General features: G+C 39.9%; 1 protein-coding gene across 1 annotated transcript in view; it reads right to left on the bottom strand.

Annotated features, from left to right (window-relative positions):
• CAMK1D (calcium/calmodulin dependent protein kinase ID) overlaps window positions 1-20,645 on the bottom strand; it is a 356,591-nt gene that overhangs the window by 21,259 nt on the left and 314,687 nt on the right. The window contains exons 6-9 of the mRNA XM_089686269.1: window positions 18,827-18,902; window positions 14,057-14,169; window positions 9,303-9,381; window positions 711-798 (exon numbers count right to left, since the gene is read on the bottom strand). Of these exons, the coding sequence (XP_089542395.1) occupies window positions 711-798; window positions 9,303-9,381; window positions 14,057-14,169; window positions 18,827-18,902 (356 nt within the window). The remainder of the gene's footprint in view (window positions 1-710; window positions 799-9,302; window positions 9,382-14,056; window positions 14,170-18,826; window positions 18,903-20,645) is intronic.

Here is a 20,645-nt window from a genome sequence, read left to right on the forward strand (position 1 = left end):
CGCGGCCCTGCAGGCATGTGCAAAGCGCAATCCAGGAAGGATGTCAAATGACACCCTACTGCAGGGACGAGAGGTTCGCCCGGCAATCATTTGACTATAGGCTGGATGGGAAGTAGTTAATATATCGAAAATAACATAAGAAATATGTTTTTTACGTTAATATCTACCTTAAATTACATTGCTAATTGTATAATGTACTTGTCTGTAGCTTAAATACTGAAATGTGCACTTAAAACTGTCATTTTGTAACTTTTGGAAATGCCAGTAAATACTTGGCTGTGCCAGCGAGATTTGGGTGTAGTGTCAGTGAATTTCAATCTGGTAGGTTAGCAACACTGTTGTCTGCCTCGTGTGTCAGTATTTTGAGTTGCTGGATTAGAACAAGCATGCAGAAAGTGAACTCAAAATGAAGTTGAAATCACTGACACTTATTCCAGGTCTCTAATTCCGAATATATTAACAAGCAGAGGCACACCATATATTCTCTCAGCAGAGCTTTGCCTGTAATGTTGTTTGCAAACTGTTACATTGTACTTGGCTCACACTGGTACAGTTTTGGATAAACCTACCCATTCATAAAGGTTTTAACAGGTAAACCGCTTTATTTTACATCCTTCAGTGGATAGGGCCTCTTGTTCACTTTACAGTATGAGATATCACATGTAGAAAGCTATAAATATGACAGGAACAGAAGATTTGTGATGACTTACCCTCCATTTGCTTTTTGCAAAGTTTTTACGGATTTGTGCACTGACAGATTCATGAATATTTTTACATAGAGCCGTATCCCCAGCAATCCTGGAAAATATTGAAGACAAGTTAAAATGTTTTCCAGTTACAGTCAGATTTGCAGACTTATCTCTTAAATTATTGACACACAGAAATGACTCTTCTGCTGTGGCTGATAAAATGCATACACGGCATTGACACAGAACCTGTAGATTTGTCAGTAAATAAAGTGGAAGATAAGCTTAACTATAACTATTCTTAAGAAATGTTCCCTCCACGTCCTCCTCCTACCTACCCTGCAAAATAAACGATGTGTGTACTTACCTTTTTTATTCCAGTTCCGGTTATCCTGCAGCTCCGTGTGTTAATGAATGGCTGCTGCTGGGGAGAGGAGGGACTACCAACAACGGATGGACCATGGGAGCTTATGGGTGGTGTCACCATTCTGGGAATTCATAGCCGTTGTTGAGCGCTCCCTTACACAGGGCTGCAGGGTTATGTGACTGGCCTGGACCAGATTTTAAAAAGGTAAGTACACAGATCTTTTTTCATACAGGGCATGCAGGATGGGTTGGGGGATTACATTATTAGGAATAGTTATAGTTAGCTTTTACTAACACTTTAAAGTGTTACTAAACCCAGGACCTTCCATTCACTATATCTGGTCTCCCACAGTACACAGAACATGGAAATGCAATTATTTTAGTAAATATAACCTGCTAAATACCTTTTCTTATCAGCACGTATTGCAGTCCTTTGACTTCTATCAGTGTCCAGCAGAGCACTGGTTAAAGCTTGTAGTAGGAGTTTTCATTCTGCTCTGACTGTTCTATGAGGCTGCAGGACCCCTGACCCATGTCTGGACTGTGCTGATTGGCCTTATGCTGATCACATGCACTTTCCCAAGAGAAAAAAAAAATCCCTAGTAATACACAACAAACTGAGCTTGTGCAGAATGGCTACAGTTCCATCTGTCTTATCAGGAAATAACACGTGGACATTTGAACAAGAGGAGAAGAAAAGAAGACAGGATCAAATGGCCTTTTTACACAACGCAGAGGATTAACCCCTTAGGTTCCACAGTGAGTATAACAAACATGCTTTACTGCATATACAGACTGATTATACTGTTGTAGGTTTAGTAACACTTTAATCATCATACAAACTAATATAGGTACAGATCAAGCTGAAAATGTGTCTGAACTGTAGCTTAGAAAAGTCTGCAGATCTTTTGTACTACTTCTGGACATGAATGCAGTTTGGGTATAATTTCCCTGGTCCCTGGTGACTAGCACATTTAGCTTATTGCCTGATGTTTATTGGATCTAATGAAAGCCTTCGTGTATGCTGGCTCCAGTCAGAGCAGTGCTATAGAGGCATCTGGGACTGATCACACTAGTTGTAATCTTTACAGTTCTTTGAAGTTATTTTCTGCATCTTGGATTGTTGTCTCAGAATAGTGTCTTCACCCCCATGTGTGACTCTGCTGCATTATTTCCCCCAGATGTTCTCAGGTTATTCTTCTGCAATTTCGGCAAAACCAAAATGGTGAAGCGGAGCAGCTGTCCTGTAATATATTTCCGCCTCTAATCCCTCTCACTTGGGGCCTATTAAAGGCAATCTGGTAAGCGCATTTTATGCAAAGAAAGCTATTTTTGCACATATTTGAATAAAAATGAATAATACAATATTCCATTTGCAAGAGGTAAGAAAACTGGCAAAACACCATTAAAATACTGAAATACACTTATATGGTCCCATCAGTATTAAATATGCACATTGTAAAAAGCTGATCCTGCTTGTCCCTTGTTGGCAGTACACTAACAGCAAAAATAAGCCCATTTGTGAAAGAGAAGAAGTAAAGGCATTAAAAAAAGTTTACATTTGATTGAATGAATTTTATGTTCTCAGTTTTACACTATATCTATATAATATATATATATATATATATATATATATATATATATATATATATATATATATATATATAAGAAAATATGTAAGTGGTTGCATAAGAAGGTTCTAATAAAAAACAACCAGGGTAGTGAGTGGTTACAGGTACCCAGGCGTTCAAAGGAATTTTATAGGGGAAACTGTAATGATTGTCCTGCACACAAACGTATGGAAAAATGCCCCAGTAAAGTGGTTTTACAGTGTCAAGGTTTTTTACCTTCATGCATTCTATGTATGAAGGTGAAAAACCTTCTGTGTGTAGCACCCCCCCCCCCAACATTTACCTGAGCCCCCTTACCTAAGCCTGGGTTCTCCAGGGTCACTCACTCCTGATTGGCTGAGGCAGCAGCAGTAAGCCAATCAGGAGAGAGGGGGCAAAGTCGAGCTGTGGCTATGTGTGTGAATGGATACGCAGAGCAGCGGCTTGGGAGTACGCCTATTTGGGTGCCCCCATAGCAAGCTGTTTGCTATGGGGGCACCTGACAGGAGGGAGGGGCCAGTTGCGCCGGCGAGGGACCCTAGAAGAGGAGGATATGGTGCTCTGTGAAAACTGCCACACAGAGCAGGTAGGTATGCGTTTGTTATTTTTAAGAAAAAAACAAAAACAGGACTTTAGTATCACTTTAAAGTGATAGACTGGGGGTGAGAGGTTGTGTGTGGAAGTGGAATGCGCATCCATGAGTATCCATCCATACACTACAGTAGCAGCAGGATCAGTACTGATTGCTTGGTATTATAGTTTTGCATAGAAATCTAATTTAGTGTCCAATCTGCAGTGTGTGCTGTATTTTAGGCACTATTTACTGTATATAATATTGGCTATAAAGCAGTTTTCTGTGAACTATAATCCATTGCTGAGACGTACAGCTTAGTAAATAAATGCCAACTATTCTGTATCATTGTAATGCGAAAACGTACGTATTCATTTAATTGGTAAACCTGTTCCCAGCAATATTCACATTTGGGAATCTCGCTATGGGTTGACCACGTCAGTGGCTTCTTTCATCATTCAAAGGCTTAGCACTAGAGATGCTACCTCTGATCCCAATACAGTAGTTTAGAAGCCAAGTGTAGCCAGGCTCCAGCTACAGTAATATGAATGCAGTGGACATGACCTTAATGACTGCACACTGTTCAGTTTCTCCCTTTAGTGTTGCACTCAGACTGTCTGCATCATATTCCCTAGCCAAGAAGCCAAGGATTGTGGGACTTGTAGTCATGTGTTCAGCCAGAACTGGACTCCTGAGTCTCTTAAACTACATCTCCCAGCAAGCTGCTAAAGGGAAACGGGGTTTATGGGAAAGGCTATTTAAACAGCTGCTTTCAGCAGGCCCTCACTCTCTTCTCCCCAGGATCCATCAGTGAGCACCAGGACTTCTGTCCAGCCACTAGGACTGCCTGTCAAGACCCTGCTAGACACAGCTGTCCCTGGGTGAACTTAAATCATTGTGCAACATTAGAAGATCCTCTGTCCCTCCTGCTGGTGATCGGTGGACCGCGCTGTGATCGTTAACCCAAGCTGCTGTGTTTCACATCTGACTTGACGTGCAGCTTCCATCCTCCTATTGGCTGGTGTACAGAGCCTGCATCGTTGCCTGTGTGTTGTCTACCTCCAGGATCTGGTGAGTGGGCTGAAGCCCAAAACCCCTTTCTTTCAGTGATATTTTATTTTACTTCAGGTACTTACATAGCGTCGTCAATTTATGCAGTGCTTTACATTTATATTGTACATTCACGTCAGTCCTTAACCCTCAAGGGGCGTACAATCCAAGGTCAACACATGGACACTGCATGCAGACACCGCAACCTTGGATTATTAAGGAACCTTACACTTTTAACCCTCCCTTAGGATTGCTACCACATTACTGAGCTCCAACGTGCTGGCAAAGTCTGTGTTCAGGCCTGATATCTGTATTGTTGTTACCCCATTAACAGTAGGGGTGAACCCACTCAAGTAGAGACTGGCCCTTTTCACCATACAATTATGGTTCCTTGGGTTTAGCTCCCTCCAGTCAGTTCTCCCCACCATTGAGTCCCGTTTAAGTGCTCAATCAATTAGTATGTACTACCCCTTACACAGTTGAGTGTTATTCCTCATTATTGCATGCCGTTGTTACTTTATTGCTCATTACCTTATGTTGCATAAATTTGTTGTCTGCCTGAAGTGTGCTCATTTATGTTCAAACTGCCACTTATTCTAATTCATGACAATATATCAAGCTTGTTTATCACTAAATGGGTGTGTGATTATTTTAAGGTGATAACTCACGGCCAGGATAAAGGTATTTTTTAATGCTGTCCTTATGCGTGTTTGCAGTGATTTTCATATAACCAGGTGTGTCAGAGGGGCTGAGGTTGTTCTTGGAGTCAAGGCACAGAACAGAGAACCCAGAATTACCATGCAGCTCCTTTGGGGGTAGCGCTACACAAGGAAATGGTATTCCCTGCTCATCCTTTGTAATATAAAAGGTAATAAGTGGGTTCAAATGGTGATCATAATACATCCTACAGCAGGTAAGTGGAGATGGGAAGTCCAAAACAGAGATCCCACAAGATTAAAAAAACAAAAGATGATTCAAGCTGCCACCATGAACCAAATAGGAAATGTCCGTTTTGGCAGCCCATAGTCTTTAATATAGATGGCTGGGAGCTAGCTAAAAATGAGCAATAGTTGCTGCAGTCTACTGATGATCATGAAACAGGCAATAGCTTAAATTGTTAACATACTTTCATTAAACTGTATGTATAACTTTTTTAAATTTTGTGTATAATATGTAATGATCAAAACCCCAGTCAGTTTATCTTTTGATGTCTGTGTTCCATTTGAGCATATCCTTTACCTTTCTGTACACCAGGAATGAAAGGAAATATCCACAAAATAAGGGGAATTTCCCTCTTAGGTAGGTGTCACTGGAACAGGTTTCCACAGGAAGATCTTCCTTCACTAACTGTTTTGATGTAATTGAGTGGATTTTTCACAATTATTTTCAGTAATGAATGTCAACAGGAGAACAAGAAAGGATGACTCAACCCTTAAAAGACTCAGGAAGAACTAAATACCTGACAGCAGTTCTAATCCTTCCCTACTCTATCCAAAAATTGAAAAAAGAGGTGGTTTTACACACACTTTAAGGGTCCATTTACAGTTCTGTGTTGCAGTAATGCATGTAACATGCATTTTTGTGAAGCAATGCCAATCATTTCGAATGGTTGGTCCCCCAATGCACTAAAGCAGTGCACCTGACACGTTTGCTTGACACGTTTTTGATCCATGTGATTTCATCTATCCTGACACACATTCTGCTTTGCTACTGATACCTCAAAGTATTTTTGAGATCTTATGTTTACCAATAATTCTATATTATTTGATATTATGTTACACTTATATTAATTTTTTCTCTCTAATTAGTAACTCCTGAAGAAGCAATAATGTTGCGAAACATGCCGAGTAACTATAGAGTAACTACTATGTGATTACCCATATCGATTTATGTCTTGTGATGTCTTTACCGAGATACGGTACATGTGTGTCAATTTTAACAAGAAAATAATTTTTGAAGAATTTTGTAACCAGCATAGAATACCTTACCCCCCTACATGGAAGTCTTGTATTCTTAGCGGAACAATATTATTATTATTATACAGTGTTTATATAGCGCCAAAAAGTTTGCTCAGCGCTGTACAATATAGTGGGGGACAGTACATGAGACAATACAGTAACAAAACAATATACGAGAGGTTCGAGGGCCCTGGTCTTTCAAGCTTACAATCTAGGAGATGTATGCAACTCATGTGTATGGTATACATTGCTATAATAAAGTGTTGTTTTTTTTTAATAATTTTTTTGTGCCTCTAAAGTCTGCAATTGGCCTTTGTTTTATGTGCTTGTATCATTATATTTAATATTATAAATAAGTAAATTGGCCCTCACAGACATTGGATCATCATGATCCTAGATATTTCTATATGATTATCATGGCGAGAGCACTTTGCAGCTTGGAAAGATACTCCTGTCCAATTGCTCTTGAAGAAAGGGTAGATCAATGAAGATCATTTTTCCCAAGTAAAAATTTCCTCTGAAATAACAGATGCTGGCAGATTTTTTGGTGCTTTGGGAATAGACGTTTGCGTCATGAAAAAGTTGGATACAAGACTTTTGTGGACACAGTTGTAGTTGTCTTAGGCTTCAAACACACTGGGGCTGTTCTAAACACTTTTCTCCTGGCAAAAGAAAAGCCGCTACAAAAATGCCACTAAACTGTTTTTTTCATATTTTTTGGGCATATTTAAGTGCGTCAAGCACTTGGGCATTTATTCATTTAATTGGCCAGAATATTAATTTATTATGGCCACTGAAATTAAAAAAATGCTCAAGCTCTGAAATAGCCGAGTGTAAACTCACGTTTAGACGTGTTTACCCACATTTAGGAGCGTCAGGCTTTTTTCTGACATAACGCTCCTCTCTTGAATGCACAAGTGATGTTTTTTTCCCCTGCTTCTAATCTCCTATAAACTTCTATAGTGTTCAAGGACACATAACTTGGAGGGGAGTTTAAAGGCAAAAAAAAAAAAAAAAAAGCTTAAACGACTGTAAAAGCAGCGTTTCTGAGTTCAAGTGTTTAGCACAGTGGCTAAATGGTTAGCACTTCCGCCTGGCAGTACTAGGGTCATTGGTTTGAATCCCAGCCACGGCATCACCTGCCTGGAGTTTGCATGTTCTCCCTGTGCCTGCGTGGGTTTCCTCTGGGTACTCCAGTTTCCTCCCACACTCCAAAGACATGCTGGTAGGTTAATTGGATCCTGTCTAAATTGGCCCTAATATGTGTATGTATGAATATGAGTTAGGGACCTTTGATTGTATGCTCCTTGAGGGTTAGGGACTGATGTGAATGTACAATATATATGTAAAGCGCTGTGTAAATTGATGGTGCTATATAAGTACCTGAAATAAACAAATAAGTGTGCATGAAGCCTTACACTCCAATGCTGAGATTTTTTGGGATCATTTCAGAATTATTGTTGATGTGATGATCCAACTTTCTTACTGACTATAGTAGTTTGATAAACCACTAATTTATACTTCATTGCCCCAAAACCAGCTCGCTACTGACTTTTGCATATATCAGACATATTTGAATACCACATATTTGGCGCTTACTGCTCTTAGCGGAAAACAGGGTTACCGCAAACGCACACAGAGAGCCATCCAGTAACTCCAGCAGTCATAAATGGATCAACGCGGCAGAGGGATCAGCATGGAATTAAGCAGAACGTAACTGACCTCCATGCTTAGTTGTGGAAGTGAATCTCAACTTTTGGCCATAATGACTTTATCTAGTTCAGGGGTCTGCAACCTTTAAGACATAAAGAGCCACTTGGACCCGTTTCCGAGAGGGAAAAAAAGACTGGGAGCCGCAAAACCATTGCAACATTTAAAACAAATCCGACACTGCATATATTGCGAAAAGCGCTCTGGTCATGAAGGGGGTTTAAGGGCCCAGTAAGCAAAGGGTTAACCAGGGCCACAGTGTATCATCATAATCACAATCATAGCCTTAGGTCAGTGGTGGGCAACCTTTTTTTTCAACTGAGCCAAATCTCGCCAAAACCACGATTGAAATTTATTTTGAGAGAAACATTTTTAAAACTGAAAATACATCCCCCATATAGTAATTCATCCCCCATAGTAATTCATCCCCCATATAGTAATTCATCCCCCCATAGTAATTCATCCCCCCTATAGCAATTCATCCCCCCTATAGTAATTCATCCCCCCTATAGTAATTCATCCCCCCTATAGTAATTCATCCCCCATAGTAATTCATCCCCCATATAGTAATTCATCCCCCATATAGTAATTCATCCCCCATATAGTAATTCATCCCCCCTATAGTAATTCATCCCCCATAGTAATTCATCCCCCATAGTAATTCATCCCCCATAGTAATTCATCCCCCATATAGTAATTCATCCCCCATATAGTAATTCATCCCCCATAGTAATTCATCCCCCATATAGTAATTCATCCCCCATAGTAATTCATCCCCCATATAGTAATTCATCCCCCATATAGTAATTCATCCCCCATAGTAATTCATCCCCCATAGTAATTCATCCCCCATATAGTAATTCATCCCCCATAGTAATTCATCCCCCATATAGTAATTAATTCATCCCCCATAGTAATTCATCCCCCATATAGTAATTCATCCCCCATAGTAATTCATCCCCCCTATAGTAATTCATTCCCCCTGTGTCAATTCACTTACCTTTGCTCCGCGCGTTCCTCTAGCTGTGTTCCCGCGCCGTTCTGGTCTTCAGGGCGGACTGTGAGAGGAGAGGAGTTCGTCACGCTGCCCCGCCTACATCCTGACAGCCAATGTTTGGAGGAGGGAGGGGAGCGGGCGCCCGGCACATAGAAGAGCTGCATTAAAAGAGCCGCGGCTTGCCGACCCTATTGCCTGTCACCTGGTGGGCAGTGTGCTCCGGAGCCGCAGGAAAGGTGAAAAAGAGCCGCATGCGGCTCCGGAGCCGCGGGTTGCCGACACCCGATCTAGTTAGTACAAGCTTCTAAACCACAGAGGCAAGATTTACAAAATACCCGAAAGATTTGCATTTACCATGGGTGTCGCAGTGCTTGTTCACAGGTGTATCTCTTGTTGGGATCCTTTTCCATCAAATGGCTGATAAAATCTTTAGCTGTTAAAAGACAAAATACTTTTAAATATGGCAGAGCTGCTATACTCATTTGTGTGATACAAGTCAGCTGTTCCATTTATTTCTGTTCACAGTTGTGAATTTACAATGTGATTTTCCCCCTGTGGCCTTGTTTGCAGAATATCAGCGGCTTATTTACAAAAATGATATGTTAAGGTAAACTAAAGATCATGATTAATGTCACGTCAAGCAATTCTTGGGCTGCTGTTCAAGTAATCACAAGCCTTGTTATTTCAAAAATAACAAGTGTGTTGAGTTATTAATTCAGTACATGATTGTTCCTGACTGTTTCATTAGAGGAACTGCGTGTATTCAATCCTACTGGAATACTCCATCTGTTGTCACCCTGCAGGACTAACCCACAGTAAGCATAAAGACAAAAACAAAGGTGCCCTACTATGCAGAAGTGGATACTAATTTCAGATACTTACACCTACCAAACGAACATAATTACAAAAGTGCAAAGTACACATGCCAGATTGCATAGCCAGGTCCTGTGCTCCCTTAGACTTCTCTGTAGAATACATTCTAGTTAACCATTTCCATACCGGGCACTTTTACCCCCTTCCTGCCCAGGCCATTTTTCAGGTTTCAGCGCTCTCACACTTTGAATGACAATTGCGTGGTCATACAACACTGTACTCAAACTAAAATTTTATCATTTTCTTCACACAACTAGAGCTTTCTTTTGGTGGTATTTAATCACCACTGGGGTATTTATTTTTTGCTAAATTAACAAAAAAAGACCGAAAAGTTTGAAAAAAAACACGTTTTTCTTTTTTCTGTTATAAAAGTTTGCAAATAAATAATTGTTCTTCATAAATTTAGGCCAAGATGTATTCTGCTACATGTCTTTGGTGAAAATAACCCAAATTAGGATGTATTTTTTAGCTTGTAGGAAGGTTATAGAGTTCACAAACTATGGTATAGATCTGAATATTGATCAATCCTGAACTACTGACAGCCAATCTAATTTCTTGAGGTCCAATATGTCAGATTAGTACAGATATCCCCCAAATGACCCCTTTTTGCAAAGTAGACAGTCTGATGCACTTCATAAGAGGCATGGCGAGTTTTTTGAAGTTGTATTTTTTTGTCATAATTTTTGAGAACAAGAAAAAATTTAAAAAATTATTTTCACTATTTGTTTTTACATACTGTCACCAGTGCAGTACTGCGTCATCATATAACTGGCATGGCGGGGATCAGGGACACTGACTGGTGACAGTATGAAAAAAATATATATATATTTTTTAAAAAATGTTTTATCATTTTTAATTTTTTATTATTTTTTTTCTTTTTTTTAAGATTTTTTTTTTATATTTCACTATGACCAAAGTAGTACAATGTTACCATAGTAACATTGTACTACTTTGGGGAAGTCATCAGTATTTTTTTTTTTTTTTACACAATTTGCTTATAGCAAAGAATTACTTTGCTATAAGCAAGCATTTACCTGAATGACATCGATTCATTCAGGGTTTTTTTTTTTTGTGCTTAGCTGTGATTTGGCCACAGCTAATCACATGACATGTGCATGTGATCACTGTGACCATTCACAGCTAGACACTAGTATACAATGGATGGCATGAATGAAGCCATCCACTGTATACAACTGTCATGTGACCTGCTGTGATTGGTCACAGAAGGTCACATGGTACCAGCAACAGGGGCTTTGTCCGAGGTACATGGCCGGTGACAGATCGCGCTGCTGCGCGGCTCTGCAAGCGCGCAAACTGAGCATGCCTAGGAGTACGCCATGTGGCGTCCACCCGGAAATCTAATGCATTTTTCCGGCCGCCAAACGGCTATTGGCCGGGCGGCTAATGGTTAAGCAAGACAACGCAGCCTCAGACCTGCCCTAGCCTGGCATTGGACAAGTAAGGAACAGCCGTAGATAATTCCTTCACTCTTTACTTCTGTCATAATGTAAAGAGAATTACAGGCGTTCCTCAGTTTACGAATGCCTCGGTTAACGGACTTTTCGGTTTACGAATGAAAATCCATTGAAAATAATGGCTCGGTTTATGAATTTTTTTCGCAATATGAACGGATTAACTGGTTTTCAATGCATTTACATTTTTTTTTTAAATCATGTCCCTTTTTGCCTTTAAAGTGCACTTTGTAAAGAGTTTTTAACAGATAAAACTTTTTTTTAACTTTTTTCTGACCTCCGGAACGGATTAATTGGTTTTCAAAGCATTTACGAATTAATTTTTAATCATGTCCCTGTACAGTATTTATGCCTTTAAAGTGCATTTTATAAAGAGATTTGAACAGAAAATACTTTTTTTAAACTTTTTTCTGACCTCCAGAATGGATTAATTGGTTTTCAATGCATTCCAATGGGAAACTGTTTCGGTTTACGAATTTTTCGCAATACGAAAAGTCCCGCAGTACAAATTAAATTCGTAAACTAAGGTACGCCTGTATACATAAAATTGCTACACAAGCCACAGTGTAATATATATTTTTAAATGACCTCTCCTTTGCAATGCAAACAACTACAATTTAAAAAAAAAAGTGTTGCTTCCTTGCAACCATGGCAACTAAGCGGCTTCTCTATACTGTTGCATGCATAATGGTCTATTAATCCAATTTCCTGTTCATGTGTTTGAGTCACTGCCTTTTCCAGAGGTCTACACAGGCGTGTAGTGAAACCCAAAACACTGTGTGGTGTAGGGAAGAGTGAAGATCGCTGGAATGGGGAAGAAGACACGTAGGGGGTTATTTACTATAGCTGGAGAGTGTAAAATCTGATGCAATTCTGCATAGAATCCATCCAGCTTCCAGGTTTTACTGTCAAAGCTTAACTACTTGCCCTCCACCCTATAGCAGAAGTACTGTTACAGGGTGGCAGGGCTGTGCAAAAATCACATATATACGTGATTTGCATTTCCGGGTAGGGGGCACGCATGCGCTGCCCTACACATGGCCCTATTGGCGGCTAGAGATGTCAATCACCGGGTCCCGGCCGGCGATTCCTGGCCAGCACTCGGTGATCGTCGGGCAAAGCTGACAGGGGAGAGACCTGTGTGTAAACACAGGTCCCTCTCCTGTCAGCATGGACATGCTGCTTTGTATCTTTCTGCATGCCAGAGAGATACAAAACAGCATGTCTCCCTAGTAAAACACAACACAGTGCACACAGTAAAAACACACACAGCACACTTTTAACCCGTTGATCGCCCCAGATGTTAACCCCTTCCTGCCCAGTGTCATTAGTACAGTGTAATTGCTTTTTGTTAGCACTGATCACTGTATTAGTGTCACTGGGGATGTCAGTGGCAGTTAGTCAGTTCCCCACCCGCACACCCTTAGTGTCAGAATGCCCGCCGCAGTCCCGCTATAAGTCAGTGATTGCTGCCATTACTAGTATAAAAAAAAATTCCAGTATATATACCTGTCATTTGTAGATGCTATAACTTTCATGCAAACCAATTAATTTACATGTATTGGGATTTGTTTAGCACAGACATGTAGCAGAATAAATATTGTCCTAAATTTATGAAGAAATTTGATTTTTTTAAACATTTTTTATTGGATATGTTTTATAGCAAAAAAGGCAAAAATATTGCTTTTTTTTTCTTTTCAAAATTCTCTTTTTTTTTTTGTTTAGTGCACAAAAAGTAAAAATGCACAGACGATCAAATATAACCAAAAGAAATCTTTATTTGTGGGGGAAAAATTACAAAAATGTCCTTTATGTACAGCGTTGCATGGCTGCGCAATTGCCAGTTAAAGTAATTCAGCGCCGTATCGGAAAAAATTAGCTGGTAAGGATGGGGATGTAAATCCTTGGGAGGGCAAGTGGTTAACTGAGCAAGCTAAAGTTAGAAACCGACTGCATGTAGAGCTGCAGCAGATTCTGAGTGCACCAGTTTTAGTAAATCAACCCCTTAAAGTTGAAGTTTAGTCTGCTTTCCCTCTTATCAACATGCTAATGAAATTTGTAATAAAACATTTGACTTTTTATTACATACCTCATTTTAGCTTTAATGACATAATCACTGGGTCTTTGTGCTTCTATATGTAATGCAGGCAGATCATGACTTGTGGGAAAGAGGGAGGGGAGGAGACTGGCAGGGTGCTGTACATAGCTCCCTGAAACATCACAGCACCCTGCCTCACTACCCCAATCAAAAGTCCTTGGCCCTAAGGCAAGCAGTAGGCTGGCTCTTTGGAGGAGTTATACAAATATCAATGAAGGTGGATGTTAGTCTGAAGGAGTGGGAGTTCCTATCCAGGCTACATTGGCATGCATACTACCCTAGGTAATGCCAATACGGGATGGTAAGCCTCAATAATTAAAATGACTAAAATTCTATGAAAAAAAGGGGCAGGCCAGGGAAATGAGATGGACTTTGTCAGACTTTCTGCAGATTCTAGTTCACACTTTGAGAAGCTTACAATGCACAGTGAAAACCTGTCAGACGTGACTCATGCAGATAGCAGAGGAAGGAGCAGCTGACAGAAATTACACTTAGTGCTCTGGATTGAGACAGGTACACACTACAGAGGGATATGCTTTGTTCATATTTCATGTCTGAGGTTTACAACCGCTTTAAATTAGTATTTAGATATGTTTGGGTTTCAGAATTTTGAATTGACAAAAATATATAAAAAAAAAATAAACATAGCATGGTAGGGAACATACCTGAATCTGAAATGTCATCCCAATATGGTGAATCAAATTCATAATCTGCCTTTAGTATCTGTTCAAAGAGCTTGGAGTCATTTTCATCATAGAAAGGTGGATATCCACAGAGGCTAAAAAGGGTAAAAATAACATTAATACAGTACAGGTACAAAAACCTTAAAGCATATTCAAATCCTATTCATATTCAAACCTTGTTGTTTGCAAGTAGTAAATACCCTTCTTCATCCTCAGGACAGAAAGTAAAATGTACATCTCCCCCATGGGGTAATGACAGCAAACAAAAAAAAACACCTTGACAGAGGTATCAATTCCTTTTCAAGCCAAAACTAGAAATGAAATATTTTAACTTTAGATAAACTGTAATAATATTTTTGTGTCTAAGGCTCAGTTCACACTAGCTTTGTCAGCAGGTGTCAGACAGGCATTTGGGAAGTGTTTTTAATGCTTCTCAAAAATTCTGCACATGGCAGCACACGGTGCTGTTCACACTGAAGCGTTAGTGTTGCGTCCCGGCAAAACTGGCGCCTCATGTCGAGTCAGGAGTTGAAGCCTCACATTCAAGTCTATGGTGCCGCTCCTCAAACGCCTCTCAGGTGTTTGCGGTGTGGTGTCGAGGCATTTGCGGAGCGCAATATCATTTAACTTCATTATAGGCGTTTGTGGTGCTGTTTTAACGCTTGGCCAACGGCTCAAAACCATGCATAGGGCGTTTGGGGAGCGTTAAAAACGCTATAGGGGTGTTTTGCAAGAGTTAGAAGTCAAGTGTGAATGAGCCCTTATGCACCCGTTTGAGCCTAGTAAGCTAAAAAGTGTTTGTAAGAAATTGTGTGTGTGTATATATATATATATACATATATACATACACACACACACACAAATTGTGCCAACACATAGCTGCCGCATAGCTGCTGCATGAGGGGATCTGGATGAAATCCTCGCTCACTAGATCTGGAACCCCATAAAAAGTGTAAGGAAATAGAAAAAAATATATACTGTGTGTATATATATATATATATATATATATATATATATATATATATATATATATATATATAGACACACACATTTAAACAGTATATATAGAAAAATAAATAAAAAAATAAAATTATATATATATATATATATATATATATATATATATATATATATATATATATACACACACACAAACAGACACACACAGTGTATTTATTTTCCTTTTTTTGTTTTTACACTTTTTGGGGGATTCCGGATCTGGTGAGTGAGGATTCCATCCAGATCCCCTCATGCAGCTATGCCTTGTACCTAACTAGAGCCTTGTACTCCTGCAATCAATGCTATGAATTTATCTAAAAACTATAAATTGTTACAATGTAAAATGCTGAATGATAGTTTTCCACACTAGTTGGGCCAACAGTGAGAATTTTACAGCAATCTGCAAAATTTAGACTTTTCTCATAAAACAGAAAACATCATGAATGATAAATAATTCTCCTAACATTTTTTTCCAATTCACTATTTGACAGCAACTACAATAACCGAAACAAAGCGGTCTGGAGGTAATTATTACTCATTACTAACTGGCACTGATGCAAGTCTGATAAGTGTATTCTTGGACTGCAGTGTGTGTTAAATCTCCGGTAATGGCTGATGCTCAGCTGCTTCTAATATAGCCTGTTTTCCTCATGTAACGCCCACATGTCCATACAATATTGTACTTATCAACCATTTATACCATTATAATGGTCTCTGTAGGAACTTTAATATGCAGTCTAGTAAGGCTTTAGTATTTAAATCAGTGTCATGTGTGGAAAGGCAAAACGTTCCTTGTTAGGTCTCATGCACACTGACATTTAATTTTACCTCTCCTAGAAGCCATTAGTGTTTTGACCAAAAAAACGCAGACGCTTTTAAAAGTGTGTACTGCGGTTACACACATTTACCCGTGTCAAGCGTTTGGGAGGTAATTATTCACAACTGGCTCCCCTCTGCAGATGTGCAAGGTCAGGCAGTGCAGGAACACTGGTCCTGCAGCCTCCTGGGTCACATGGTATGTCCCAGGAGGCTGCAGGTTGGGAGGGAGGTGGAGCAGGACAATGTCATTCTCGCCTAAGTGAAGAATGAGGAAGTGGGAGCAGGTACTGACATTCCCTCTGTCCCCCCCCACAAAAACCCTACAACTCAGTTACAGTCTGGGGGGCAGGGAGAGAATGATTGTAATTCACTTACTGAGTAAAGTTCTGCTTTAATATGTGTGCTGTAATATCAACTTGAGGTTCACCAAAACTATGTAATATGAGGGCCTACCTATTCTATACAATCAATATAGCAAAGATGCAAGAAGTTGTCATGTATAACTAACTGATTATGCTAGGAGCAGCAGATGTGTATTTGAAATGAGGATCTCCAAAAAGTGTAAACGGTGACTAGACTCCTTTAAGTAATGCTACTTTCAGACTGATCCGCGGCAAACACAAGACAAAACCGCATATACCTTTTTGCCACATTTGCAGTGAGTTTTTTTATAGGACATGTGACTCAAAAACCGCACCCAAAAGGCAATGCAGGTGCAGCATTTTCCATTGATTTCAATGGGGAGGTGTGTTTTTGGTGCATATTTTTGTTTTTACTGCACCAAACCTGCACCAAAAATACAGCAAGCAGTATTTAAAAAAATGCACCGGACCCACAACAGATCAGCGTGAAGAGTCCCATATGAATACATGGTCACATGTTTTTCTTCTGCTTTTGCGGAAGAAAAACGGATCAGTGTGAAAGCAGCCAAAGGCAAGTTGGGGACCCATCTATACAAAGCCTGGCCCAATTAACTTTCCAAGTATATTTTTCCCTTACTGTTGTCTGTGATCCCTCTGGGGCACATCACGTTATCTAACCATAACTGTCCCGTTGACCACTGCCCAAGAGATAGAGTGATAGCAAAGCCAAAATACAAAAGTTGTCACCAGAAGAGAAGGTGGGGGAAATCTTCCAAGGGCACAGCTGTTCCATTAACAAGAGGGATTTCCCTTCATTTAGAAGAGATTTCCGCTCAGTTCCTGTTAGGACAGAAAATAAAGGGAAATCCCCAAGAAAATACATAAAAAACAAACATTCTGTACCCCTATATGTATATATATATTAATAGTAAAAAGGTTCGGTCTGAGCATGTAAGCCCTTTACAAAATAATCTAGAGTGTGTGACTGGGGACAAAGAGAAGGCAAAATGTATTAAATACCTTCTTCAGCTCTGTGTCTACAAAGGAGCATGGGGGAGCTCTTGTCCATAAAGGGGATGGTATTGACACAGCTCCAGATGATCCACATTGACTCACAATTGATATGATCCAAAATATTTAGACAGAATAAAAGGTGAATAAAGCACTTGAACCGGATAGCATACACACACGGGTCCTTAAAGAATTGAGCTCTGTCATTTCAAAACTATTGTTTCTAATTTTTAGGGACTCTTTAATGACTGGCATAGTACCACTGGATTGGCGTAAGGCCAATGTGGTGCCAATATTTAAAAAGAGTCAAAAAGTAATTATAGACATGTTAGTTTAACATCTATAGTTGGGAAGACTGGAGAGTTTAATAAAATACCATATAGAGGAGTTCTTGCTGGAAATTTTAAGCAACAGACAGCATGGATTCATGAAAGACAGAAGTTGTCAATCAAATCTGATTTCTTTTTATGAGGTGAGCAAAACCTTAAATGTAAGGTTATGCACTTGGGGGCTAAGAATATGCATGCATCATACATACGAGGGGGAGTACAACTGGGGGGATCAATGGTGGAGAAGGATCAAGGAAATCTGGTAGATCACAAGCTTAATAATGGCATGCAATGCCAAGCTGCAGTTTCTAAAGCGAGCAAAATCCTCTCTTGTATTAAAAGAGGTATAGACTCCAGAGAGAGAGAGATATCATATTACGCCTGTACAAATCATTAGTAAGACCTCATCTGGAATATGCAGTTCAGTTTTGGGCACCAATTCACAAAAAGAACATTGGGGAACTAGAGAAAGCACAGAGAAGGGCAACCAAACTGATAAGAGGCATGGAAGAGATCAGCTATGAGGAAAGATTAGAGGAACTGAATTTATTCTCTCTTGAGAAGAGATTAAGGGGGGATATGATCAACATGTATAAATACATCAGTGGTTCATATAGTGAACTCGGTGTAGAGCTATTCACCTTGAGGTCATCACAGAGGACAAGGGGGCACTCTTTACGTCTGGAGGAAAAGAAATTTAATCTCCAAAGACAGAAAGGTTTCTTCACAGTGAGAGCTGTGAAAATGTGGAATAGACTCCCTCAAGAGTTGGTTCTGGCCAGCTCAGTGGATTGCTTCAAAAAAGGCCTGGATTCTTTCTTGGATACACAGAATATAACTGGGTACTAACATTTATAGGCAAAGTTGATCCAGGGAATATCCGATTGCCTCTTGGGGGATCAGGAAGGAAATGTTTTCCCCTGCAGGAGCAAATTGACTCATGCTTTGTTGTTTTTTTCTGCCTTCCTCTGAATCAACTGTGGGTATAGGATTATAACTTTTTTTTAATGGTTGAACTGGATGGACTTTTGTCTTTTTTCAGTCAGACTAACTATGTAACTATGTACCCTTTCCAAAAAATGTGGGTTGGATATGTTTTTAATTGGAAGCTACTCTTACAAGCATAATACTGAACACTTGCAGTTCTGACAGATGGCAGAAAGAATTAATAATGTGTGTGTTTTCCACCTGCATATGAAAATGCAATTTCATGCGAATGTTACTATACTTACAGAATATATGCAATGACCCCAATAGACCAGCAGTCTACTGCTTTGCTGTAGGGCTTCTGGGCAAGCACTTCTGGAGCTGTAAATGCATATAATATATCATTATAATGTAGACATAAGTAAGACATACAGCAATCATTTGGAATTCATTGAAATCCAGCTAATAAATGCTTTTTCTTTTATGTGAAAACACTGGAAAAGATCCAGTACCCAAACAGATACTCAGATGATTTGCCAAGCTGGTGTATTGCTCTTCTGCTGTACCTCCTCTGTGCTAACAATTGTAGGCTGCCATGTGAGAAGAAAAAAGAAAAAGGAGAAGAGAGGCACCCTCTGAGTGCAGTATGCAGGAAAAATGTAATGAACCACAATGATAAAACTCACAGTGTAAAGAAGTTACAAAAGCCCATCAGTAGAACGTTACTGTGTCCTGCAAGGGTCCATCCCATGGGGAGCTTGCCGCTAATGATAGTGACAGGATCCTGGGCTGCTGGAGAGAGTAGAGGATCCCACAGTCTTGTGAGTGTTCGGCAGAGTCCCAGGCTGCTGGAGGTGATAGGGAATCACTGCATCTCTTCCTGTGTGACGTCACGTCTGCATCATTACGGTTCACTCTGGTCAGAGACACTTCCGGTTCTGGTCGGACGATGGAGCCTTGGATTCACTATCACCTCCAGCAGCCTGGGACTCTGCCTAACACTCACTATGAGACTGTGAGATCCTCTACTCTCTCCAGCAGCCCGGGATCCTGTCACCATCTTAAGCGGCCAGCTCCCCACAGGATGGACCCTTGCAGGACACATTAATGGTCTACTGATGGGCTTTTTAACTTCTTTACATTGTGAGTTTTATCATTATGGTTCGTTAAATTTTTCCTGCATACTGCACTCAGATGGCACCTCTCTTCTTCTTCTTTTTGCATACAGAGCTGGCTTACTCTGGAATGGCTGCTATCTGAAGCGGTTACTAGCCCTAGACTCTATTGGGACTTATGGACATAAAACACTGGACATTAGCCATTAGTGCGCTGAGATCTCTCCCTTATTCATGCCATGTGAGAACAGAATGACCATTGAAGACTGGCAGGAAAATAAAAGCATGACTGCTTCACATGAATTGTCATTTACTGGAAAACAGTCTAGTGATAGTCCAGAAAACACATGTATGAAAAGCAAAGCCAAGTGGAATAAATAAAAATGTGTGTAAGAAAAATAATAAACCGTCAGCCGGAATGCACCGGTACTCAATACTGGCAGCTCCACCACTAGTACAGATACCTCTAGCACTCGTCCTGTATGTGGAGCTACAAAGCCTCATATTGGCTGCTTAGCAATTCCAGCAAGGACACAAGAAAGTACCTTTTATGTGGGGAGAGGGGACAGCAGAAACATGTTACATATTGCACCCTGAATACAAGTATAACATGTCATAAAAGCTGAACTTATCCTTTAAGCTTATAAAAGTCTCTACTAAACGTGGCTTTTGTTTATTGGTGTCCCTATTGCAGAGATATCCCACTCCCTGAGGGAAAAGCTCCAAAATAGGGACACAGACACAAAACAAATGCCCCAAACCTTCACTACTCCATTCAATATTAAATAAAACATTTGAGGCACAATTCACAAAGCTGACATGCCAGAGTAACAATAACAATCCTTATTTCTAAATCAAAATGAGTCAAATGAGATTTAAAAATGATTGTCACTTGACCTTATCGTTGTGTTAAAGCATTTTCAGATGAAGGAGTCCTCTGCATGGCTATGAAACAGTGAACGCATGCTGATGTGGTTTTATGATGCAGTGAATTTACTACATGAAGTTT

This window comes from Staurois parvus, unplaced genomic scaffold (assembly GCF_062004578.1).
Source record: "Staurois parvus isolate SC_StPar_1 unplaced genomic scaffold, SC_StPar_1.0 ptg000019l, whole genome shotgun sequence".
Taxonomy (NCBI): Eukaryota; Metazoa; Chordata; class Amphibia; order Anura; family Ranidae; genus Staurois; species Staurois parvus.